Genomic DNA, 26336 nt, shown 5'->3' on the forward strand with positions numbered 1-26336 from the left:
CAGTCGGAACCCGCTCGTTGAGCCACAACCTCCGCCCAACCAACGGATTCGATTCGCTAGTTGGGTGAAGTGACAGCAGCACAAGGGGCGTGCGCATTGTTTTTTTTAAATCATGTTTAGGTTGGAAGTAAAAAGTTTTTTTTTCAATTTGTTTTATATTTAGAGCAAAACTGATACGTTTTGCAAGATACATATATGGCCAATGCGAGAAATAATTATTTTCATCCATTTTTAGTCGGTGAAGTGAAAATATAGATGTTTATGAAACCACCTGGACCAAAATGCAAGCACCAAACGCTTTCAATGATCGACAAAATAAAGATTGTCGATGTTTTGCATTTGTTTCGAAGTAATAAGCACATTGTTTCTTTTAAGAAATATGAAATAGAAATTCTTTCTTGATTATCAGTAAAGTTTAAGAAACCAAAAACTCATAAGCTCGCCCCTCGGAGTTGCAGATTGGTTGTCATTTTCAGTTTGACATTGAATTATGACATCCAGGTGCTTTTTAGTTGGCTGACAGCTCAACTAACGGAGCCCCAACTAAAAAGCCACCCAACTATTAAGCCCCCAACCAGCGGGTCATGAATGTACCTTGTTTTGATGGTTAAATAAACAAAACAAATTTAATTTCCGTGTAAAGAATGACAGTTCAATTGATAAAATGACAGTTCGCCCGAACAAAAAATATTCTCCATACAAATGCATTTAAAATTTTAAAAATACTTTCCGGCCACCAAAAATTATGAAGTTTTGAATTTCGACTAATTTTTGGACGGAGAATCCGATTATGAAATAATCTAGATACCCCTAAAGAACCCAATTATTGCAATGTAATCAGGCCGAACATTTCAATAGGTCCTATCTGCATTTGAGAGGCTCTCTTTATTTACTTTCTCTTTCAATTATTGCAATGTAATGGTACACTTTTCAACTACTTTTGCAGTACAAATCAAAAGACGATTGATTTGACCATCGTTCTAAGGAGTGTATCGGAAATTAACTATAAACATTCAGGATGCTCTATCTCGAAGCATGTTTGGTCTTATCATTTCGGTTTTTCTACACTCAGGAAAATTGCCTCATACTTAATGGCAAATATCCATGTGCCAAACCACATCCAAAGTATATGCAACCAATACCCGCTTACGCAGGCAAATTAGCACATGAATAGTATGTGCTTCAAATTGTATGAGTCGCTCGAGGGGAGCGACACATCCAGATTATCATCTTTTTACTAAAAATCTCGCACATCTGACGCACTGTGCATTATCCATTTCCATCTTGCCATCTACTTCCATCCCTAATAAATCTTAAATCTTTTCTTCAAACTACTCACATCTCTTTGTATCCGATGCGCGAACGACGTAAACAAGGTAAAGATTTTGCTGTCAAACTAGGGTCAACGCGGTCAAACATTGTAAAGAATTTTTCCCATGCAGGCGCGCAACAAAGTTGGCTACCGCTCTATTCCAGTTTCCCCCGCAAAGCAGATCCAGTTATTGAAGAATCCGGCTAGACAAGGTTAGTAGCTATCGTTCGCTGAAAACCCGCACCGGTGGAAATGACCGCGGACGGCCTACAAGCACAGAAAATAACAATCCGATCATTCCATTCCAGTATGCTGATATGGTGGATTTTCTCGATCCTTTCTGCGACGGGTTGAGGTTGGGTCATCTGCTGCTGCTGCTGGGACTGGGACGGTGTCGAGGATATCGCGACTTCAGGTCACAGGACAAAACGGCGCAGGAAGGAAGACCGGGAAGACCTTTCGTGCGACACCGGAGTAATGATGACTAGGATACGTGCGGCATCGGAGTAATGGTGCAGAAATTCACGCCGGCACCGATACCGACTTCTGGGTCGGTTATGTCCGGCTGTATAGGATCATTTATATTTTCCGAAGGTGTAAACACAATAAGTTAGTTCAGTAGTGAATTATATTTATGTGATCAATACGTGTTTCATTCACAAACCAAAAGTATCGTGACAACACCCAATTTCAGTAACAAAAACACAGTAGGCAAAGCTAAGTTTGCCGGGGAAAGTTACTTTATTTTAATTATTATGCTATTGAGTGCTGCTGAGCATTCTGTTTATGGAGTTTTCCGCTCAGCCCCAGGGTTTGCAGTGGATTGCTCATTTGGAGATCTTTCACTATAAGGACGCCATTCTATTGACGAGGGATAGTAACAGGATACCAAGGAAGTGGTGCTGCCTCAGACGGATAAGCGGAAGAACATGATCCGGGCGGAGATTCCTCATTCGTTGTGTCTGCGGTTGCGGATAAAGTTTTCGGAGGCATTGCAGAAGAAGCTTCAACAAGAAACCAGGACATAGTGAAGGCTTCGGGAGATGATACTATGATCACGTCGAAGCAAACGCTCAGATCATGCCGACCGATACTTGTGTTAGTTCGCCGAATGGCACCGAAGTTTCTCGGTTGTGCCAGATTCTTCGCGTTATCGCCTGCGGCCTACCCGAATAAAACGGTATCATACAACAGTTTTACAGTGTATCATTTTCTTATTATTCATGTTATCATAAACTGGATTATTTATCGATGATACGACATATAATATTAATGATAGTACTTATCATTTTGGGAGTTTGAATGATAGACCGAATGGGTTGTTAAGTATCGTTACCATTCAAAAATGCTATATTTCTCTAACAGAAATTTTGCTGAATTATAGATGTTATAATCATTTTATCATTAACTTTATGATACGACGAATAATAAAAACAAAACGGAAATATTTCACCACATCTGTTTTATCGACCCGAAAAAATGTACACCCCTGCGGGCATTTGTCGGGCACTGTCAAATTTGCTCACGATTCACTGAATCGTAGTTTACTTTCGTCGTGTTTTTTATTCGCTGGAACGAGAATCGAACCGTATTAGATTGTCGTGGCCAAAGTTGTTTCCCGTAAGTTAACGGTGCTTATCCACTACACCATGTGGAACCTGTGCTCGCGGTTGACTGATATTCGATGGTGTTGTGAAGGTAAAGCAGTTAACTATGAGAACCGAGGGGAAGACTTAAAGTCTCTGCTTTGAAGACAGAAGCTCCAGTGAAAAATCCTCTGAAAAGGGAACCTTTGGAGGTTCCGGCTTTGCATGTGATCCGGTAAGTTTGCAGTAATTAGCCGAAACTAGCTGCTGGCATGGAAACAGCAACCGTCAAGGGCAGCCGTGTTTAGTGAAAACGCGCTCTCTGGTAGAACAAATTGGAGCTATCACTGCTGTGGAGTTTATTTTGTGTGCTCAGAAGTACCGAATCCTGTCACTATTACACACAATATCGAAACAACATGTTCATTTCATGCTTACTATGGCCATTGTATTGTCTGAACATTGTGAAAAATAAAAAAACTAATATTAATCGTTCAACTTGCGAAAAGGGAAGATAAACAATTATTCATATATCATTAATGGTATCGTTATCATTAGTGTAATAATACTCGTAAAGTATTGAAAAATATCAATTTAGAAACTTCAATCATCGAATCATCAACCTATCGTTGTTTTTGTAATAATCATTCCACGAACTAAAATCTTATGATACGAACGATACCTTGAATTGTATATTTCTATGCGGGATATACCTAATAAATTATGTATAAACAAACGACTGAATTTCAATGAAGCCCCGAATAAAACGGTATCATACAACAGTTTTACAGTGTATCATTTTCTTATTATTCATGTTATCATAAACTGGATTATTTATCGATGATACGACATATAATATTAATGATAGTACTTATCATTTTGGGAGTTTGAATGATAGACCGAATGGGTTGTTAAGTATCGTTACCATTCAAAAATGCTATATTTCTCTAACAGAAATTTTGCTGAATTATAGATGTTATAATCATTTTATCATTAACTTTATGATACGACGAATAATAAAAACAAAACGGAAATATTTCACCACATCTGTTTTATCGACCCGAAAAAATGTACACCCCTGCGGGCATTTGTCGGGCACTGTCAAATTTGCTCACGATTCACTGAATCGTAGTTTACTTTCGTCGTGTTTTTTATTCGCTGGAACGAGAATCGAACCGTATTAGATTGTCGTGGCCAAAGTTGTTTCCCGTAAGTTAACGGTGCTTATCCACTACACCATGTGGAACCTGTGCTCGCGGTTGACTGATATTCGATGGTGTTGTGAAGGTAAAGCAGTTAACTATGAGAACCGAGGGGAAGACTTAAAGTCTCTGCTTTGAAGACAGAAGCTCCAGTGAAAAATCCTCTGAAAAGGGAACCTTTGGAGGTTCCGGCTTTGCATGTGATCCGGTAAGTTTGCAGTAATTAGCCGAAACTAGCTGCTGGCATGGAAACAGCAACCGTCAAGGGCAGCCGTGTTTAGTGAAAACGCGCTCTCTGGTAGAACAAATTGGAGCTATCACTGCTGTGGAGTTTATTTTGTGTGCTCAGAAGTACCGAATCCTGTCACTATTACACACAATATCGAAACAACATGTTCATTTCATGCTTACTATGGCCATTGTATTGTCTGAACATTGTGAAAAATAAAAAAACTAATATTAATCGTTCAACTTGCGAAAAGGGAAGATAAACAATTATTCATATATCATTAATGGTATCGTTATCATTAGTGTAATAATACTCGTAAAGTATTGAAAAATATCAATTTAGAAACTTCAATCATCGAATCATCAACCTATCGTTGTTTTTGTAATAATCATTCCACGAACTAAAATCTTATGATACGAACGATACCTTGAATTGTATATTTCTATGCGGGGCTTGTGATTGTTATTTAACAAGCGATGAAAATTTAATGATTATTTACATTTGTTTCTATCGTACTCTGTGAAAATGGTCCAAATATTTTTTGTACCTGTTTATATTCACACTTCTTTTGTGGCTATTTTGATATAGCCACGCAGCTTCGCTCATCTACTTTTTGATAAATTCTTAGATAAATACTCAATCTATCTTTAATTGCACTTAGTATGCGTTGATACGGTGGAAGTAGATGCTTTTAACTTAAAGCGTATTTCTTTATATAAATCAATTAGACCCTTTTTACATTCTGTTCTGAGCTGCCTTTCACACATCCATTCACATCCCATCTATCCCGAAGCAGCGCTCCGCAGGATTTGAAAGTGGATGCAGTGCGAAGTAGATAGAAAAATCTGACAGTTGCACACTAATCTAAAAAAGTATATGCATCTGCGTTGAAATCTTTTGGGCGATTTAGCTGTGTCGCCCCCCTCGGAGTCGCTGCTGTATGGTGCCTCATCAAAAGTATGAGTCGCACTAATGGAAAACATTTGTTTACCCCAATTGCAAAAATTCATGTCCCGGACACATAGAATGAATGAAGATTTTTTTCCCAGTGTATCAAATCTTCACAATACAGTCAAGTTTAGAACAGCCTGAAAACATTTGAAAAATGTTTAGCATTATTGAAAATATTGTAGAATGAATACATCTCACAAATTAAAGTTTTGGACAAATTGTTGTTTTTTAAAGATTTTTCAGCGTTTCAATAACCTGTAGCGTATAAAACTTGTACGGCGAAAAATCCAAAAAATATTAATTATTGTTAGCAGTTATGTACACATAACATATCACCGAACACCAACTTAAAAAAAAAATATTTGTGATCGAAAAACCCTCAACATTTAAAAAATGACCTATCCTAAAAAAAACACTAATTTTTTGTCGAACTTTGACAGCCTGTTTTAAATATCTTCAAAGGTTATACAATTCCGTTCTCTACTAAAGCTACCTCGTCGTTAAGTTTAAAAACATTTTTTCCACAATTTCAAATTTTTAAGAGGTGTCCAAAATTTCAAGATCATGTGTTTAAACTTTGAGATTGATGACCATGTAAAATAATTATTTTTACAAAAGCAAAAGTGCCATTCCTTTTTCTGAGGATTTATATATTGTGCGGGCATTCCCTTATCGAACACGACGGTTCTGAACGTTCGTGCCACGAACAGTCCCAAAAATCGTCCGTTTTTGCCTTCACACCTAATTTCACAGTCGAATGTGTCATAAATGACAGAGTGACACGTGCTTGTTTTGCTGCCTCACTCACATTTTATCTTCGCTCTCTTTCTTTTTTGAACAATGACAGCAGAAGGTCACATCAAAAAACGAGGTAGTATGTGCAAAATTGGCAGCAAGGAGACATCAAATTGACAAGGTTCGTATAAAAGGATGTTTGAAACACACGGAAAAATATTATAACCCAAAGAATAAGTTTTAAAAACTCAAATTTGGCTAAACTGCTTAAAGATTTAACTCAAAGTTGGGTTGTTTTCTCCCTCGCCCCACGGCAATGTTGTCGAAAACAAAGAGAGAAGCACCGACGCATCCGCTGCTCTTCCGTGGAAGAAGCCAAATTTGGGTTTTCTTGAGTTAACCCAAATTTGCGTCATTTGAGGCCTCCGTTGGGTGAAAATAACTTACCACTGGGTTCATTTTTTTGCCGCTCTCAAACGAGAACTACTCACTCACCACTTTCGCTGTTTAACGCAAATTTGAGTAATTCCACGGAAGACCGGGATTGCGTCAAAACAACTTAAATTTGGATTGATTTGTAGTTCCGTGCAGGGTGTCGAATCGACCTTCGAATCCAGTGGCCAAGGGAACGTCCATAAATAACGTCACGCTGTGAGGGGGAAGTGGGGTTTCAGCAAAGTGTGACGACCCATACAAAAATTGCAGAGGTTCCATACAAAAAGTGTGACATAGGGGGGAGGGGGGGTTGAAAATGATCGATTTTTGCGTGACGTAATTTATGGACGTTCCCCAAGGAAACTCACAATAAATACGATAGTTTCAACAGGCCTTTTCATGTGACAGTTCCGTGCATGCATTTGTTTACAAAGCTTAAACAACAGATGCTAACAAGAAAGTGTCACCTTCATAGAAGAACTGTCAAACGCCCGAAAAATCAGCTGATTTAAGACGTCAAATGAAAAGGCCTACTGTTGGTCTTGCATTTTCCGGGATTTCTGAAGTAGGACAACCTTTGAATTGATAAACCATGTTCCAGGGGTGACAGCTGTTGGTTGTTTGTTTACGTTCCTCTGCGAATTTACAAGCGTTTTGCAGTTTGTTCGGGCACCACATTATAAGTTGAAAATTATAATCAAAATTTACACAAAATCGACATTAAAATGACTCTGGTAAAAGACAAGCCGGACAGTGAGTATTTTGAGTGGTCACCAGAAGACGAAATCCAACTGTTTTTCGCCATGGAAGGCCTCCGCCCGGTCGGCATTAACCGGCACTTTGCCATCGCATGCATAACCGAACGGCTTTCCAAGGCGCTGAACCGGGACGTGACCAGCGATACGGTTTGGGCCCATCTGAAAACCATGTACAATCTGAAGGCGCTGGACGAGCAGGATAAACTTGCGCTTCCCAACGAGGAATCCGATTTCAGTTTGCCGGAAACGGAATTTTCCTCCGTTATGAAGCGAAAGTCCATTGAGGAGCCACCACCCGTTACTGAAGAAAGTAAGAAGACCGAAGCGAAACCGGAACTGGTTGTGAAATCTGGTAAGTTATACTTAGGATTCCTGTTTCTCCCATTCCTGGTCAATAATTCCTGAATCTCCTCTGCAGGTAAAGAGAAGGAAGCCCCCGAAGAAGAAAAGCCAGCGGAGAAGGAAAAGGCAACCAAATCGAACAAAGCAGCCAAACACGAAAACACCGAGAGCACGCCCAAACGGCCACAGAAACGTACCCGAGGTTCAATGTCGCTCGAGCCGAATGCCGGAAGTCCCGCCATTACACCACCGAATGTACAGAGTAGCAAAAGGCGACGAATTTAGGAACAGGCAGGTGAGTTTTTAGGATTAATGATAAATAGGTTTTAGTATGTTTAATTTTAGGAAAACATTTCAATAAACTTAATGACTACGTGAGACATTTTTCAGTAATTTCAATTGATGACCAGAGACATAGGAGTATAATCAGAAATACAGACTTATTCTGCGTGGCGTGTGAGGTGAGACGACTAATGTAAATCAAATGGGGCGAGTCGACTTTTGTCAACTCATTCGACTCGTCTCACCTCACACGCCGCGCAGAATAAGCCTGATAGTCTACAATGTAGTCTATTAATTAATAACTTGTTCCTGTCCTGAGCACTAAGAGGGCCCAATTAAAAGATCGCTATCCTTTGTCGACTTTATTTCTTTGTTGTGGCTGTTTCGTCATGAGTTTTTGGGCCTGCCTCTGGCTCCGATGTCCTAGTGGGTTCCAATCTAACGCTTTCTTGCAGATTTCGTTTCCGCCTCTATGTAGAGTGTGGTCGACCCACCTCCACTTTCGCTTTCGAATTTCTGTCGATAGGTATCAGCTTTTGATGGCATCGACAATGGAGCTTCACGTTTGAACTCCAGTTGTGAGGCCACCATGTACGAATTATATACCGCAGGCATGCATCGGTGAAGACCTGCAAACCGTTGAATGTTCTCTACTAATGCCTACACATCAGTATTTACTAGTAGCTGTTACGGATAAATATGCAACTATTCCTAACGTGTGCTACTAATACATTTGGGCTGCAAAACGGTGAGCCGATAAGGAGAGCGTCCAGCATAGGCTCTGGTCCTCACAAGTTTCTGCCTCATGCTTCCAAGGGTCAATCAATAACAAAGACCGCCAGCTAAAAGTTGTGCAGCCTGGGTACTGTTGTCACTCGTCCTTCTGACTTCAGCTATATTTTTAAGGAGGTTTGACCCGAACGTCTGTTTACTAAGGAGGTGCGGCTCAAACAGCGTCTGTTCTGTCTGGCATCCAGCGGTTGGGTAAGAAACGCTGCATCACGCCCAGCTAGATCCATGGTGGTAACTTCATCAGCGTGGTCGTCCCAGTGTTGGTTGGGACGGTAAACAGAAGTGGCACGATGGCCCTTCGGCGAGACTGGAGTGTTGGCGTAGGCCCAATAAGCCACCCGTAAAAATCCCCATTGCGAATAACATAGGAGAAAATACGACTCGATAAAATCGGCAAAGACCCACGCGACGAAATAAGGACTACGATTGGAAACTTCACGCAGAAAAATATATTGTAGAACCAAAGGAATTCTGCATAGATTCAACAAATTTTATTGTTGACTCAGCGCTTACCTGCAAATTTTGTTGATTCAACAAATTCAGAAATTCATAACAACAATGAAGTTTTTTGTTTCTAAAATTGCCCGAAATCAATCTGCTGTCAAAACCAATGCATATTTTTTTTTCGAAACAAAAATAAGATTTGTCAAATCTACAAATGCAATGTTTTGAAGTAATAAAAGGTGTTGTATTGAAACTAAAATTTGATTTTGTTGTTTCAACGATCCTGTTTTTTTGAACTAATAATAATAAAACTGTTTTGTTGTTTATTGTTTATTTACATTTATGTAAACAATTCTAATTATTTTCAATTTTACATTGTACATCGTCTAAGTAAAAAATAAGGCGATTGTAGATAACTTTTGCTCCGATATGATGTTGTGGCGCGATTCCTGCTAATGAATTTTTCGTCAATCCCATTTTCACTGTTGATTTCATTTTGTATTCATGGTTAATTCTGAAATAGATACATAAATTGTTATATCATTACAAGGTCAATCATGTCAAATTTACCTTTACCTATCCTCATGAGATTTCACTTTTTCCGTAAATGAAATTATATTTTTGTAATTACGTTGTGAAAAGTTGAACATTTCAGTTGGCTGAAGTATGCTGAAATAGCCTACTTTTCACCCCTAATGCAAGTGTGCCGAAAAGTACTACTTTTCGGCACTCTTAAGAGTGCTGAAACGTAGCACTTTTCGGCACTTTTGCTCGTATGCACTTTTTACTTACCACCATGCCTTCCGTAGCTTCAGCCACTGCCTCTACATCTACTGAGCAGCTCGAATCCGAATCAGGACGATTTCAATTCGGATTCGAACTACAAATCAAGTGTAGAGGCAGCTGCTGAATCTGCTTTTGCTTTTGCCCGCGCACAACTGTTTGACAACGGCAGCTTGATGATTGATGACGCCTACTACATCAGAGCCTACCTGATCAAACGAAAAACTACGCCGATAAGCATGAGCACGCGCACGTGGTTCCTACTGGTACATGTTTGTGTAGCTAGAAAAGATCGCACTAAATTGACGTTTTTCGTAATTACAAAAAACTTTGTATGCAACTCGTTGCAAAACTCGATTTTTTCAGCACTCGTCGTATTTATCCAACTCGGCAAGCCTCGTTGGATAAATGTACGACTCGTGAAATCATCATTTTGCAACTTGTTGCATAAATAACTATTCTCCTATTCGTACCGACTCAACATTCCATTAATAATGAAATCACAGTTTTATCTTGACAACTATCCTCTTACCTTCATTAACAACCGTTTATCGCCTAACTTTATGTAATGCAAAACTTGGATAACAGTTTTTAAATAAACTCACATAATTTTTATTTTCTAATGCACTTTTCACTGAAATTCTGTGACGAAAAAAGAAAATTAGAACAATGTGTACTGTTTACCTCCCAAAAACAAAATGGTGACCTTAATACATCAAAGTTGTTGATTCTACAAAATTGTTTTTTAGAAACCATAACAAAGATTTGTTGATTTTAAAATATTGTGTACATATTCTGCTATTCTGCTATTATCAACGCATCCCCTGGCTTTCGCCCATCTGCGTTGTCTTTTCACTAGGCAATACGTCTACCAATTGATGTTTATGGGCTTGCCGGACCAAGTCATGTAGCTAAGCCAAACACCCCACCTACAACTGTTGGGTAGGCACCATTGTCCCGCCCACTGGTCTTTTACAGCTAGTTGTAGGTGCATGTGTGCGTGTAAGTATTGGAGTGTGTGTGTCAGTGTTGGTGTATTGTAGGCGCCAACTCGTTCTAATCCACTCTGATAGCTAACACCCTATTGAACCTCTCTCTCTCTCTCTCTCTCTCTCTCTCTCTCTCTCTCTCTCTCTCTTCTTGGCGTAACGTCCTCACTGGGACAAAGCCTGCTTCTCAGCTTAGTGTTCTATGAGCACTTCCACAGTTATTAACTGAGAGCTTCCTCTGCCAATGACCATTTTGCATGCGTATATCGTGTGGCAGGCACGAAGATACTCTATGCCCAAGGAAGTCAAGGAAATTTCCTTTACGAAAAGATCCTGGACCGACCGGGAATCGAACCCGTCACCCTCAGCATGGTCATGCTGAATACCCGTGCGTTTACCGCCTCGGCTATATGGGCCCTTACCCTATTGAACCATTACCCTTAAATTTGGCAATCTATGAAATAGAATGAGTTAAACGCCTGTAAAAAACAGTCAGTTAAATCAAACAAGGAATATTAGTATTAAAGCGAAGATACAACGAAGCAACGCTCGAACCTCGAGAGCACAAACCCCAAGAACCAAATGACAGGCAGCGCCGATAAGCCGATCGACTGGCCACCATCAGTGAATAACCAATCGAGCAAACCCTCCAGCACAAAACACCACCAGCTCTCCCGACCTGCGCCCAACAAATTCGAGGTACAGCCCAGCCATAGCTTCACCTTAAAACCAAAATCTAGATTACAGAGCACAATACTTCCCAAGTAACCACGCAGCTCGAGCCGCAAATCACGCACAACACGGCACAAATAAGACAAACACTATTACGCCCGTACAACCGAAACCGACCTAGAGTAGAGAAGGGTCTCTTTCCACTCCAACCCGGACTCAACTGCACCCACAGGGCAGCGCACCTCACCCACACCGCACTCATTCATGCATCACTGTCCGAGCCGCACGGTCACCTGGGTTGAGTCTATCTGCATGACCTCGCCCAACCCGTAACGCAGAGTTTAAATCCCTCTCTTGCATTACAAAGTACTCCCTCTTCCCAAAAATCTGTGCGTGGTATAAATGAGATTATAAGGCTGAAGAAATCGTCACCAATACAACCGCCAACACTGAGCACTCAATGATGTCGGCCTTATCAACAACGACCCCCTTAGTCCCAAACCCAATTATCCCACACTACCCAAGTAACCACCCTGCTGAAGCCGTAAGCACCGCACGCACAAAGCACACACACACTCACACCGACACGCACCACCCCACACAAACCACCAAGGCCGAACAAAAGCGGAAAGCGGTGCCACCACTGCTGAATCACGACTTTTTCAGTATAATTCAGCAATCGTAGATCCATTCCTCGACGCTACTCAGCCCTAACGGTCCATAGCAATGCCTGTCAATATATGCGCCTCACACATGCAACCCCTACACCCTAACAGTATGGTCACTTGGGTATCCCTGGGTTTTGACATGATGGTCAGGGATCACAGCCATCAAAACGTTCCACACTTTATCAGGGCTTACGACCTGTAGACATAATGATTTCTCAATAGTTTCAAGCTCTTTCGGACCTTCCGCTATTGGAGACCATCATGGCTAGCGGTGTTTAAAATATTGTGTACATATTTTATTCAAATCGAAAAAATTGTTGTTTCGAAAATATTGCCGAATAGAAACAAAAAAATTGCATGATCAATTCAATGCATACGAAAATGATCGATTCTAATCGATGTGTTTTTAGGTTCTACATATCGATATTTTTCTGCGTGTTGGAACATGGAAGTCACTTGATTTCGCAGGATGTGACAAGATATTCTACGACGAACTACATCCTCGCAAATTCGACAATGTGGCGTTGCAGGAACTTTGTTGAACTGGACATAAAGTGTGGAAAAGCGGGCATCGAGATGCTACCTTCTACCAAAGCTGTGATACCACCAATGAACTTAGAACAGGATTTATCTTGAGATTTATAGTGTTGTGAAAGATGCGTATAATCGGGTGGCAGCCGATCTATGCAAGGATGTGCATGTTGAGAGTTAAGGGCTGTTTCTTCAACTACAGCATCATCAACGTCCACTGCCCACACGAAGGGAGACCTGTTGACGAGAAAGAAGCGTTCTACGCGCAGTTAGAGCAAACATACGATGGTTGCTCGCCGCGTGACGTGAAAATCGTTGTCGGCGACATGAACGCGCATGTAGGAAGGGAGGAAATGTACATGTACGGTAATCGAGCGAAACAGCCTGCACGCCGTATCGAATGATAACGGCCAGCGATGCGTAAACTTTGCAGCCTCCCGTAGTATGATAGTCCGAAGAATATTCTTCTACCGCAAAGATATCCACAAAGCCACCTGAAGATCATCCGACAATCAAACAGAAAACCAAATCGACCACGTTCTAGTCGACGGTAGATTCTTCTCGGATATAACCAATGTCTGTCTGCACATACCGCAGTGCGAATATAGATTCGGATCACTACCTGGTCTCTGTATGCATGCGCTCAAAACATTCGACAATTGGGTTGTTTAGTGAATTAAATATTGTCATTTTCTTTGTCCTAATCGAAAGAGCTCATTTTTCTGAGTATTAGGTGATTTTATTGCGTTCCAATTACTTTGTTTTGATGGTTAAATAAACAAAACAGTTTTAATTTCCGTGGATAGAATGACAGTTCAATCGATAAAGTGACAGTTCACCCCGACCAAAAATTTTTCTCCATACAAACTTTAAATGCATTTTAAAAATAGTTCCCGGTCACCAAAAATGATGAAATTTTGGATTTCGACTAATTTTTGGACGGAGATTCCGATTATGCAATAATCTGGATACCCCTAAAGAACCCAATTGTTACCAGGCGTCGAAGGTGAACGCCGTGGCTCAACATCGAGCAGCTGCGTAACGCAGAAAAGGCTCAAGACTGCGCGCAGCAGCTAGCAGTGGCCCTACCAACGTAAGAGCAGCTTTTCGCAGCTACAGTTGAAGATGACTGGAGGGACATTCGATCCGCCATAGGTAGTACCTCGGCTGCAGCACTAGGCTTCGATACTCCGAATCAAAGAAACGACTGGTACGATGGCGAATGTGAACAGCTGGAAAACGAGAAGAATGCAGCATGTGCGAGAATGCTACAACACCGTACGACCGTTTGCTCAATGAGGCACGTTATAGACAGGCGCGGAACAGGCAGAACTCAGTCTTCAGGAGAAAGAAACGCCAGCAGAAAGAACGAGATCGCGAAGCGAAGAAAGAGCTGTACCGCTCTAAGGACACACGGAAGTTCTCTCAAGAAGCTGAACCGCTCGCGCGGAGGCTTTGTTGGGCCACAAGCCGACATTTGCCGAGACAATGACAAGAATCTTCTCACGAGCGAGCATGAGGTGGTCGAGCGGTGGAGGCAGCATTACGACGAGCACTTCAATGGCAGCGTTGCAAGCACCGTAGGTGGCGTGGTAACAGATCTAGGAGTATGTGTGCAGGACGAAAGATTTCCAGTCCTTAACCTACAAGAGATTGAGGAGGAAATTAGTCGGTTGAAAAACAACAAAGCCGCTGGAGCAGATCAACTACCAAGCGAGTTACTTTAAATACGGTGGAGAAGCACTGGTTAAGAGCACTACACTGGGTCATTACCAAAATTTGTGAGGAGGAAGTATTACCGGAAGAATGGATCCATCTGATGGGGGGTGCCGACACCGCTCAAACGTCAAATTTTGTATGAGAGTAAGCAGGCCAGTACCCAAGTAACCAAAAGTTCAGATAAAAGGGTACTTTATAAGCTAAGCAGCTTGTTCGAGGTTGCTCATAAGCCTTATAAGCAGCTTCTTTTGCAATTTTGGAGTTTGAACGTTCACATAAGCACGCTCGCTGGATAGCCTTCTAAGCAGCTTCTAACAGAACTCTGACAAAATTCATGCAGAAACAAAAATGTGTTTTCAGAAGCACAACCCTGTTGGTGGGTTTGTGATTCATGTCTGGAAATTGCTTACATACATACTGGAAATTGCTTCTGATAAATATATTCACACACATGTTGCTGCTATGTAGATTTGAACTGGATCCTCCTGCGTGACTGCCGCTTACCGCTGCGCTGCTGAAGACACTTGACAAAGTCAAGCTAACTTTACTACTGTACAAATGTGCAAAACTAGCTGCCGACAGAAAATCGATTCAAGTCAGACTTTAACTCCTGTTCACTCAAATTCGATTATTCGTCAACAATGATTTTAATCTTAATTTGAACCAATTTTGATCTTAATTTGAACTACTGGCGGCAGCAGCTCGAGCATCTCCCACAACAGCCAATTTCGTGCTGAACAATAGAAAAACACATGGATTTGCTAATTCCCATATCTATTTTTCATTTAGGCAGTGGAATTTCAACTAAGAATGTTCTAAACTCTTCAGGAACTTGGAAACTAAATTTGGAATTTTTCATCCCCCAAGAGTAAACAAAACAACCACTAGCGCAATCTGCTGGCCAACACTGGAAGCTCGCCCCCGTTTACTAGTTCAAATTTAGATTATAAATGGTTCAACTTAAGATTACATTCTCCAAGTAAGAATTATTTAAATTTGATAAGTTTATGACAAATAATGCGGAATATTATTCGGTTGGTCGATTCTACGATAAATAAGCTTTCATTTGACGTGTTCACATATTGCGTGTGATACAATGCACTGAAAATGTGCTTACTCTGGGGGGAAATGGGTGAAATCACAGTGATTTTTCTATTGCCTGTTTTCCATGACAAAAACGCTTTTTTTAATGCTTTTAAAGTCCATGTTATCAGGTTATATTACGGAAAGCTGTTTAACATCTTTTTCGGGACAATATTTGCCTAAAAAGTACGTCGTTTTAATGAATTTCGAAATGGTTCAAATTAAGATTACAATTTGACTAGTTCAAAGTTTGATTTCTTACCCTATTCATTGATTTGATAAATTCATATTTGTCTTTTATTCGTGTATGCTTAAACAGTTGTTTTCTGTAAAAGAAATAAATTTAATCTTCATTGAAACACAATGCTACTGAACTGAACTTCTATGAATTTGAAAGTTCCGACAAAGTTCTGAAGCAGCTTTAAAGTTGGAACTTTCTGGCTGCTTAAGAGGCTAACAATGAGCCTTGCCGGAACTTGTGATCGAAGTTCCAGCAAGGCTCATCGTTAGCCTCATAAGCAGCCAGAAAGTTTCATTTGGAACTTTATCTGAACTTCGCGGAACTTGAAAGTGCATTTTGTCATTGGAAGCGGAACTTTTGGTTACTTGGGTATATATTCGTGCAGTAATCTATTACAGTAATTTTGGATTTTGGTGCGTCGATTAATCTGATTGTTTTTCTATACATTTCCATATAAATCGCAAAAGTTTATTTCAGGAGGATTCAGATTCAAATCGAACACCCAACAAGGATCAAATTGGATAAGGAATGAGACATCAACCAAAAATATGTTGTGCACCTGAACGTTGACCAAACGTTTCCTTTGAGATTTACCCTTCCACTCACCCAAATTCCCGTGACACCTAGGCCTGGAAGAATGTAGAGGTCTCTATGCACTTTAATAGGTGTCCAACTAATCTTCCTTTCCCATCCCTCAGCTGTCGCAAGGACGTGGCCAGGACAGCACTCGACCGTTGGAGGATTGCGTCAATCTTGTCTAAGAGTCAGAGATTAGTCCCAAATCTTTGTGCTTTGGTAACGGACAGGAAGGATGCAACCCTCATAACAGCGATCCAGGGCTGTACCACCTACGAATTTGTGCGACTTGCTTAATGCTAATGCTAATGCTAATTTCCATATAAATCGCAAAAGCAGTCATCGCTTTCTTGATCCGTTCGCCTATGTATGTTGATCTTGGTGCCGACATCGACCGCCAAGGTATTGGAAGCAATAAGGGGCTGTTCATAAACCACGTAGACCAAATTTTGGCCATCTCAGACCCACTCCCTTCCCCCTCGGAGACTTTTGTCCATACAAGAGTCTTGAAATTTGTATGGAGCGTAGACTTTGGCCAGACCCTCCCTCCCCCCAAAAAGTCTACGTGGTTTATGAACGGCCCCTAAACATTCTCCACTGCTGTCCTAGCTACTGTAAAGCTGACCACGACAGCGTTCAGTTGACTGTGTGGGCGTGAGCACGTGAGCAGGATAACAACTCAACGGTGACGAGGAGCGTGTTCGCCTTTTAGGCCAGAGTATAGCAGACTTTATCCCGATGCCAAGCTGTGTTCTCCAATGCTCGGCCAACAGACTTCGCTCAGTTCTAGGATATCAAGCTTCATACGGCATTCCTCAGTGGCTAGTTGTGCATGTTTACCTTGTTCTTGTTGGGCTAGGGATATTACAATCCAAGTTCCAATTCCCGTCCGTTGTTTCGCGCTAAAAATCGTTGCCGTTGAATCAGTTCATAATATTTCATTGTCGGTTTCTGTAACGTTTTTGGGGGTTCGGCAACAGTACGTTATTGGCCTAAGGTTCCCTATTCATCGTGGTGGGGCTACCACCGGTGCTTCCGGTGGAGGAGCATTTCATACTCAGCCGCAGGATGCCAGAACAGCCGCATCTCCTTGGTAGCCAATAAAACGCCAAGACCGTTACGTACGTCAATGAGGTATGAGTTGGAATTCAAATTTATTAGAGTTGATTCACTTACTGTTTTTCAAAAGCAACAGCATCCAACTATTTGAATTATTAATAATTCTGGACCACCCTGTAACTATTAAGCAAATATGTGTTTATGCAATTCAGTATCATAATTTACATTTTATATAACTCATTTTGGTATCATAATGGCCAATTTTTCCGAACTGGCCCATTATGCAACTGAAATGAGTTGCATTATGAAAAATAGTTGTATAAAATTCATAATGCAACTGATTTGAGTTGCATTATGAACATTATGCAACTCAAATGGGTTACATTATGAAAAAATCATTGCATAAAATTGTGTATGGAACTCGTTGCAAAACTCGATTTTTTCAGCTCTCTTCGTATTTATCCAACTCGGCAAGCCTTGTTGGATAAATGTACGACTCGTGCTGAACAAATCAACTTTTTGCAACTCGTTACATAAATAACTATTTAGGCATCCGTTGCGTAATCGAAATACTAAAATTCTACGATACTACGATATCATAATAGTTCCCCACCCACTCTCGAAAGAGAACGCCAAACGAAAGTGAAAATGAGCATCTTCATGTATGATTTTCCTTATACCGTTCCACACCCATAAAGTTCTTGCCATTCCCACTCTCTCCTTACAATAGGTAGTAACCGTGGAAAAAATGTGTAGGGTAAGAAATCAAACTTTGAACTAGTCAAATTGTAATCTTAATTTGAACCATTTCAAAATTCATTAAAACGACGTACTTTTCAGGCAAATATTGTCCCGAAAAAGATGTTAAACAGCTCTCCGTAATATAACCTGATAACATGGACTTTAAAAGCATTGAAAAAAGCGTTTTTGTCATGGAAAACAGACAATTGAAAAATCACTGTGATTTCACCCATTTCCCCCAAGATAAAGCTCATTTTCGGTGCACTCGTACAGCTCACGCATTGTACCACACGCAATATGTGAACACGTCAAATGAAAGCTTATTTATCGTAGAATCGACCAACCGAATAATATTCCGCATTATTTGTCATAAAATTATCAAATTTAAGTGATTCTTACCTGGAGAATGTTATTATGTTTCCAGTTCAAAACCGAATTAGCGACCTTTTTTCTTTGACTTCCGCTGCTTTTGCCTTGCGTTGGACACAATGTCGGAAGTGGGGCGCTGTATAGAGCACCAGGTGTACAATACAGCGCCCCACTTCCGACATTATGTTTAACCCTCTAATACCCAACCCCGCCTTTAGACGGGGTATAGTTTGAGTATTTTTGTAATTTTTGTTTAGTGGGCAATCAAAATTTTTATATTTTTGGCTGATATTTGAGACTGTTCTGTATATCTCAAAACGATTTTTGGTGTCTTTTAAACCGAATTTACATTTTTTTTTAATCATTGAAAAATTGATGTTTTAGTCACCTTTTAGATGTTATTGATTATTTAGTATTGAGTAGCTACAATTAACATATTTTAAATTTTTCCCAAATCATTCTATCATAGTAAAATAGTTTAAGGGAGTCGAATGCACTTTAAAATTATTTTCCTTAAAATTACACGGAAAATAAAATTTTCAGTGAAAAAAAATAAAAATTTAAATATTTCAACAATAATCGTAAAATTTCAAAATGTTTTCGTCTCAAAAAATCCGCCACCCAAATAGGCTTCCAGGAAAAACATAAAAGTATAGGGATGTTTGAAAATAAAAATTAGAAAAATCAAAAACCGAAATTGACAAAATCAAGAATTAAAAAGAATCATCTTCCAAAACATGTTTAAATCGATTTTAGATGACGAAAAATGATATTTAGATCAAAATCAAAAATTTGGGTATTAGAGGGTTAACGCAGGACAAAGGCAGCGGAAGTCAAAGAAAAAATGTCGCTAATTCGGTTTTGAACTGGAAACATAATATCTTAAGTTGAACCATTTGTAATCTAAATTTGAACTAGTAAACGGGGGTGAGCTTCTAGTGTTGGCCTGTAGATTGCGCTAGTGGTTGTTTTGTTTACTCTTGGGGGATGAAAAATTCCAAATTTAGTTTCCAATTTCCTAAAGAATTTCGAACATTCTGAGTTGAGATTCCACTGCCTAATGAAAAATAGGTAAGAGAATTAGCAGATTCATGTGATTTTTCATTGTTTAGCATGGAATTGGCTGTTTTGTGAGTTGCTCGAGCTGCTGCCGCCAGTAGTTCAAATTAAGATTAAAATTGGTTCAAATTATGATTACGATGGTTCAAATTAAGATTAAAATCATTGTTGATGAAAAATCGAATATTTCAATGAAATTCGGTGCACATACAAACTTTTTACCATTTAACAGAAAGCTTATACCCGTGGCTTTCATGTACATACGATTTTGCCGTAGTAAATTATTTCCATGTGGGAGAAAAAATCTCTTAAAATTTGCACTGCTTCAGAAAGCCGCAATTTGGTTCAAATTTTGATTACCTACCCTATTGTAGAAAGTGCTACGGTGCTACTCTCACAGAGATATAACCTACCATTATGCTATCAAACACTTCCCGGGGTTACACATGGATTCAAGATTTAAAATTTTCCGCAGGTTAAAAGTCATGCTTATTTCCCTGATCGCGTGACGTTTATCAAAAGTCATCAATTAACTACAATAAAGTATATGGTGGAAGCGGCCAGACAGGCAAAATATATGAATATAGGTCCAAAGAATTCAATGCGGTTCCATAAATTAATTCCGAAAGCTGAAATAAAGGAATGGAAACCTTTTTGTTTTATTGGTCTCTGAGATCTCCACAAAGATGGTGAGTCTGGCGGGTGTAATCTCTGATGGCATGGGAGTCGTATACTTCTAATAGCTATAATTTCGACGAGGAAAAATGAAAACGAGCCACTTTTCCGCAGACTACAATCGAGATGCAGGAATCGATATCAACAACGGCGTGTACATTACAATGTAATTATTTCCAAAGCGATAGAAAAGAGAATAAAGATACGGCATGCCATTGAACTTTACACTCGAAGTATTTCATCTGCAGCGATTATCTGGGGATTGTTTCCACTAATCTTTGTGGAATTTACAAAAGGATTCATTAGGGTGTTTTCTAGAAATTTCTTCGCGAGTTCATCTAGAGACTCTATTGGAATATTCATGAAGTATTTCATTAAGAATTTCTTCATAGACTCTTTGACGAACTCCCTCAAGAGTTTCAGGAATCCTTGAGGAACTTCTGTATGGATTGATTGGAGAATACTTGCAAACAATATTTCAGGAATTCATCCAGGGATTCTATCGAAAATTGATCCAGGTATTCGTCGAAATTTATTCAAATATTCCTTTAGGAATTTCTCCTGAGCTATAGCAGAATAGCCCCAGAGATTTTCATGGGAATTCCTCTAAGAATTATTTCATTTGCTTCATGAAACGTTTCGTAAATCCTTCTAGAAAATCAGAGGAATATATTCTCCAGAGATTCATTTTATCGGACATTGCTTACATATACCTTCTCCAAAGCATCCTTCGGGGTTTCCATTCGGAAATCATTTAGGGAATTTTGAAAAAAAAATTATGTCGATTTCTTTAAGAATTTCTCAAGTAATTCATTGGAGAATTCTTTCAGAGATTTCTTCAGGAATTCATCTATGGATTCCATTATCAATTTTTTCAGGTATTTCAACGAGAATTCTTACATGAATTTGTTAAGAAATAATTTTTGGAATTGCTTCGCGAAGTCTCTTTAATGATTCATTGTGGAATTCTTCCGGGCATTCTTTGAATTGTTCTTCCAGCAATGTTCTTGGGGAATTTATCCAGGGATTTCATCGGCAATTTCTTCAGGTTTTCCAACAAGAATTTCTTCAGAGATTAGTTTAATAATTTCTTTAGAGATTTCTTTCTGGTATTTTCCAGGAATCCTTGGAGAGATTGCACAGGGATTCATTTGGGGAATTTCTCTGGGGATTCCTTGGGGAATTTTTGAATGGATTCGTTACCGAATTCGTCCAGAGATAAAGGAATTGATATTAGACTTCCGTCAGGAGTTTTCCCAGGTATTTCATTGTGAGTTTCTTCAGGGATTCTTTGACAAATTTGTGAAAGCATCCGTTTGAGCTTTTTCCCGAGATTCCTTCAGTATGTCATTCAAGAATTTCTTCAGGGATACCACCACATATTTCTTGAGAAGTTCGTTACAGAATACATCCACAGATACCATTAGGAGTTTTTCCAGGGATTCCAAAGGGAATTTCTCAAGTAATTTTTGGAGAATTCCCCCAGGAAACCATTGAAACGTCTTATACGACAATTCCTACAAGGATTTCATCTGGAATTTCTTCAAGAATTGTTTGGGGGTTTTGTACAAGAAATTTGCTTAAAAAGTGGCGCCAATCAAAGAATGAACATTATTTTCCTTTGGTGTTCGAGGTTTATACCATATCTAGAGAATCTTAGTTATGTGTACTCATCAGGGTCTCCAGTTAGCCTTGTGGTTAAGGCTATGGATCGCCAATCTGGAGACGGCGGGTTCGATTCCCGTGCCGGTCGGGAAAATTTTCTCGACTCCCTGGGCATAGTGTATCATTGTACATGCCTCACAATATATAAATTCATGCAATGGCAGGCAAAGAAAGCCCTTCAATTAATAACTGTGGAAGTGCTCAAAGAACACTAAGTTGAACCAAGGCAGGCCAAGTCCCAGTGGGGACGTCGAGCCATAAAGAAGAAGAAGAACTCATCAGTAGAGTGACTGGAAGGGAGAGTGGCGTCATGTTCCAATTTTGACAGGTCTCCTGCTCGTTTGGAACGGGAATTTGTATGGGTTTGACAGATGATCGCTGTTCCAATTTTGACATTGACGCCACTCTCCCTTCCAGTCACTCTACTCATCAGGTATCAGTAGGTCGGCTCCAGAGGCAGTTTATTGTTGTTTTTCCTAATTTCGCTAATTTCAAATACTGTCGTCAGACTGAGTCCAATGCAATTTGACAACTAACTCATTATTCAATTAATTGTTTTATGTAAAATGTCATGACATTTTTCAATTTTCATTATTTTTGGTGTAAACTTCCGTCTGTTTCCATCACCAATCCAAAATGGTGATTAGGTAGTTATTAAAAATAAATAATTTCATCGATATATTTTTCTAAATAGGGAATAGGAACAGAAAAATTATCAAATAACGAAATGATATTTCATGACAATTTCCATGCAACTAGTGTTGTGCAGTCGATCTACTTCGAATGACCTCCAATTATTGCTCTCAATATGAAGTTCATAAACAATCTCTGCGGCACACTGTAACCGACTGGTTTTGCGTGCAGATGACGAATTTATCGCTACAACGAATATGACACTGCAACTCTCTATCTACGCATAGCAGATTTTTTTTTCAATCACATGTTGTTAGGGTTGCTGCAGCCCACCTCTAACGACTGATAGAATCTCGATGACGACAACAGCGCGTATACGTAGGTACATATGTACATTCTAATTCTCAACGAAGTTTGAGGGAGACCTTAGAGGTCACCAACAAAACAGCACAAGCAGCGCACCATCAATGATATTTTTCGGCATTTCAATTTATTACTACACAGGAGTATTGGTATTTTAAAAATATGATATGTTTGACCGGTTCGCAGCGTTGGCCACAATTAAAACAAGAGCGTAGAAGAATGCTTATCGGCAAGGCTCTCACTCACGCGATTGACCAGTCGGCAAACCAAACGTTGAGTGAGTTGTTTGTTCTCGATAAGGGGAGCAAATCCTATAGAGTAGACAGTAGAAACAAGTCGCGTGGAGTGCCGGAGCGTAATGGTCCCTGAGAAGGGAAAGCGTTGGGTAAAAAATGTTTTGCTGAGAAGGAGAAAATATGTGTGCTCGCAAAAAGAACCACACGAGACGATACATTCAAGACTAGCGATAAAATGTCATGGGTTCGCAAAATTGGGGTGAACATGAAATTCATGGATTTTCTTTTAAGTATTTGCAGGTAACAAAAGTACTTAGATGTCCACCCTACGACCCTACGTGCCTGTACAGATTGTTTTTATTTATAAATGCAGAGAACGAACCAGCCAAGAGCTGAAAGTCTCTTAAATACAGACAAATCAATCAAATCAAATGTTCGCAAACTATCTTGAACACCCCTAGATACAATCAATCTCGACGAAAAAGCGGTACAGTGCTCTTGCCAAGCATCCTAGACTCCTAGAGGGTTAGGGTCTCCAGCAAAGATCTAAATTGATAGGTTCTACACTTTTATGCCTTTGGTTTTGATCTGGATCTGCAGAAACTCATTCAGATATGTTTCATATCTTTCAATACAACGTTCTAGTGTTCTCGATATGCATCCTAGACGGTTGGAGTCTCCGGCAAAGTGCTATGGATTGGTTGATACTGCATTCTTACGTCTTTGGTTTTGATCTAGATCTGCTGAAACTGATCTACATAAGTTAAATCTTTCTTCGCTATAGTGTTCTCGATATGCATCCTAGAGGGTTGGAGTCTTTGGCAAACTGCTTTGAATTGGTTGGTACTACATTCTAACGTCTTCGGTTTTGATGCAGATCTGCTTTAACTTTCACATTTTTTCTCATTTTTAGTTTGAACGTCAAAACATAATTTCCACTAGAATTGATACAGTATGCCTAATACTTGTGTTAAAATTTTGAAGATGTTTCATATCAACTTAATTTAAACAACATGTTCAGATTCAGCCATTTTTGGCACAAAGGCTTCTTTGAAAAATATTCAAACTTTTGACGGAAAGCAATTATATTACAGAAATTCTTGCATGAATCGCCCAAGAAACCGTTTTTCTTCGCAGTACGCAATTGCGAAGGAATGACAATTCAAATGGCTGTCACTGTGGAATTTATATTCCAGGAATTGGTCTAAAACTTTCTTGAGTGATTCCTTTTGAACACGAAACTGGCCTTATTGCTGAATTCCTTTGAGCAATCGTTAATTCCTTTTAACAATTTTACATTTTTTTTTTCAGAAAGCCTATAGGCTTTATTGTTTTGTGTTCGTCTCTCATGTTCCATATAATAACATTATTTGTTTTAGTAACACTTGCCAAAAAAACTGCTTAGAATTACGTTTGGCCAAGTAAAAATACTCATTCTAGGTTTCAGTTTAGTTGTACATAACTGTTGTTAAAATTTAGCCAACGACAACATCCTATTTACTCCATTTAGTCTGTCTTTCATCAATTCCTTGTTGCTGTTGTTAAAATACATTTCCCACAATTTCAATTTGATGTAGGCAAGTGAAAAGAAACATGTTAGTGCCCTTATTCGTTTTTGCAGCATTATTGTATTTTGGTGACATCGATACAAGACTAATTCAGAGGAAGATTGCCCTTTACTAAAGTTTACTGAAACCCTTTACATTATTACGCAGGAATTATAAATTATTGTTTCTTCTTGATTTGCTGAAAACTAAGAATAAAAACAGTTATAACTTTTAAGATCGGCTTCAGCAACCGATATAATGATTTTAAAATTCTCAACATCTAAATGTAACGCAAGTCGTATTTTCAATAAAATATATCGAAATATTGCAACTTCTGTTAAACCAGCAACAAGCTTGGCATTACAGATTATTTTCATGGATGATAAAAAAGTGATTAATAATTAGAAATAATAGAGCAGTATGGAATTATTCCTGGAAATGCAGAATTTCCCCGGTGGCAATCTGAATTCCCGAATATTTCCCGGTTTTTTCCCGGTGATTCCGAATTCCCGGCTTTTTCCCGATTCTCCCGGTTTTCCCGGTTCGCTGGCCACCCTGTCTTTTGCAAAATGTCATGGATTGGATGAGACTACAATCTTACGTCTTTGGGTTTGCTCTAGATCTACCTTTACTGATGGAATCTCGCGGAGATTTGCTCTGGAATCTCGTTGAAAAAACCCCCTAAAATCTCGTGGAGAGTCCCGTTAAATTCACGTGCGAATTTCCCTTGGAATCTTGTGGAGTTTCCTCCAGGAATTTGGAAGCACTTACAAAGATGATTTTGGGCAAAGTGGTTTTTGGAAGTCACATATTTTAAAAGCATTTAGATAATTGAAAATCCTCTAAAAGTACTCAACAAGCTATAACTTGTTTCCCTTCAAACATATTTTAGTTGAGTAAAATGTTTTCAAAGACCAACATGCGAATCATCAATGTACAACATTTTATTTCATTCGATTGACTTAATCCTGAGAAACAAAGAAACAAATGAGAAACGTTTTACTAGAATCGTTTTCACTCCGATTTGAGCTAACCGATCAAGGCCAACCGATTAATTGTACAATGTATAGCTAACTATTTGAGAAACTAGCAGTCAAAATTTGAAAAAGTTTGCTGTGGTTTATGAAAAGTTACAGCTTGTTGAAAATTGTCTAGCTAATAATTAAAATTTGCATGCTTTTGAAAATTTGCATCTAGCACCACCTAATGGCAGAATATTGAAACAATCGGTAATTTAACCGAAAGATTATTATCTACTAAACAGCTTCGCCAAAGATACCATATTTATAAATAATAAAGATCCTGATATATTTAAAAATTAAAAAAAAATGCGCTCTATCACTACTTAGTGGTCTAATTTCCAATCAATTGTCCCATTATCAGTAGGATCTTGACCAGCCAAACAACCTTACCGAAGTTGATTTCTGTTATATCAAAGACAAACGTAACACTGACAAAATGTCCATCCCATACGATTCACACGGAACCGCCAAACTACCCAAAATTGAGTTCTTTTGACACAATTCCATAGTTCGGCCCAATAAGCCAAAATTTGAGTAAATCGATTAAACTCAGGCAGGGTAGATTGCCTTAACCCCCAGCTAAAAAATATACTCAAGAGTAGGTAAATTCAACCTATGACGTTCCTCATTCAACTCA

General features: G+C 39.3%; 1 protein-coding gene and 1 long non-coding RNA gene across 2 annotated transcripts; both read left to right on the forward strand.

Annotated features, from left to right (window-relative positions):
• The first annotated feature begins 1337 nt into the window (after window positions 1-1337).
• LOC134284208 (uncharacterized) lies at window positions 1338-1956 on the forward strand. Its single transcript, XR_009995698.1, has 2 exons — window positions 1338-1524; window positions 1621-1956. It is a non-coding gene; the product is annotated as an uncharacterized LOC134284208 (long non-coding RNA).
• A 5112-nt stretch (window positions 1957-7068) lies between these two features.
• LOC109401148 (MRG/MORF4L-binding protein) lies at window positions 7069-7928 on the forward strand. The gene is made up of 2 exons (XM_019673626.3): window positions 7069-7560; window positions 7627-7928. Exons 1-2 carry the CDS (start codon window positions 7176-7178, stop codon window positions 7833-7835), a joined length of 594 nt encoding a protein of 197 aa, XP_019529171.3. The 5' UTR covers window positions 7069-7175; the 3' UTR covers window positions 7836-7928.
• Window positions 7929-26336: the final 18408 nt, after the last annotated feature.

This window comes from Aedes albopictus, chromosome 3, assembly GCF_035046485.1.
Source record: "Aedes albopictus strain Foshan chromosome 3, AalbF5, whole genome shotgun sequence".
NCBI lineage: Eukaryota > Metazoa > Arthropoda > Insecta > Diptera > Culicidae > Aedes > Aedes albopictus.

Coding starts and splice junctions, on each gene's coding strand:
- LOC109401148 (XM_019673626.3), top strand. CDS start 7,176: ATGACTCTGGTAAAAGACAAGCCGGACAGTGAGTATTTTGAGTGGTCA. Junction 7,561..7,626: donor GGAACTGGTTGTGAAATCTG/GTAAGTTATACT, acceptor TCTCCTCTGCAG/GTAAAGAGAAGGAAGCCCCC.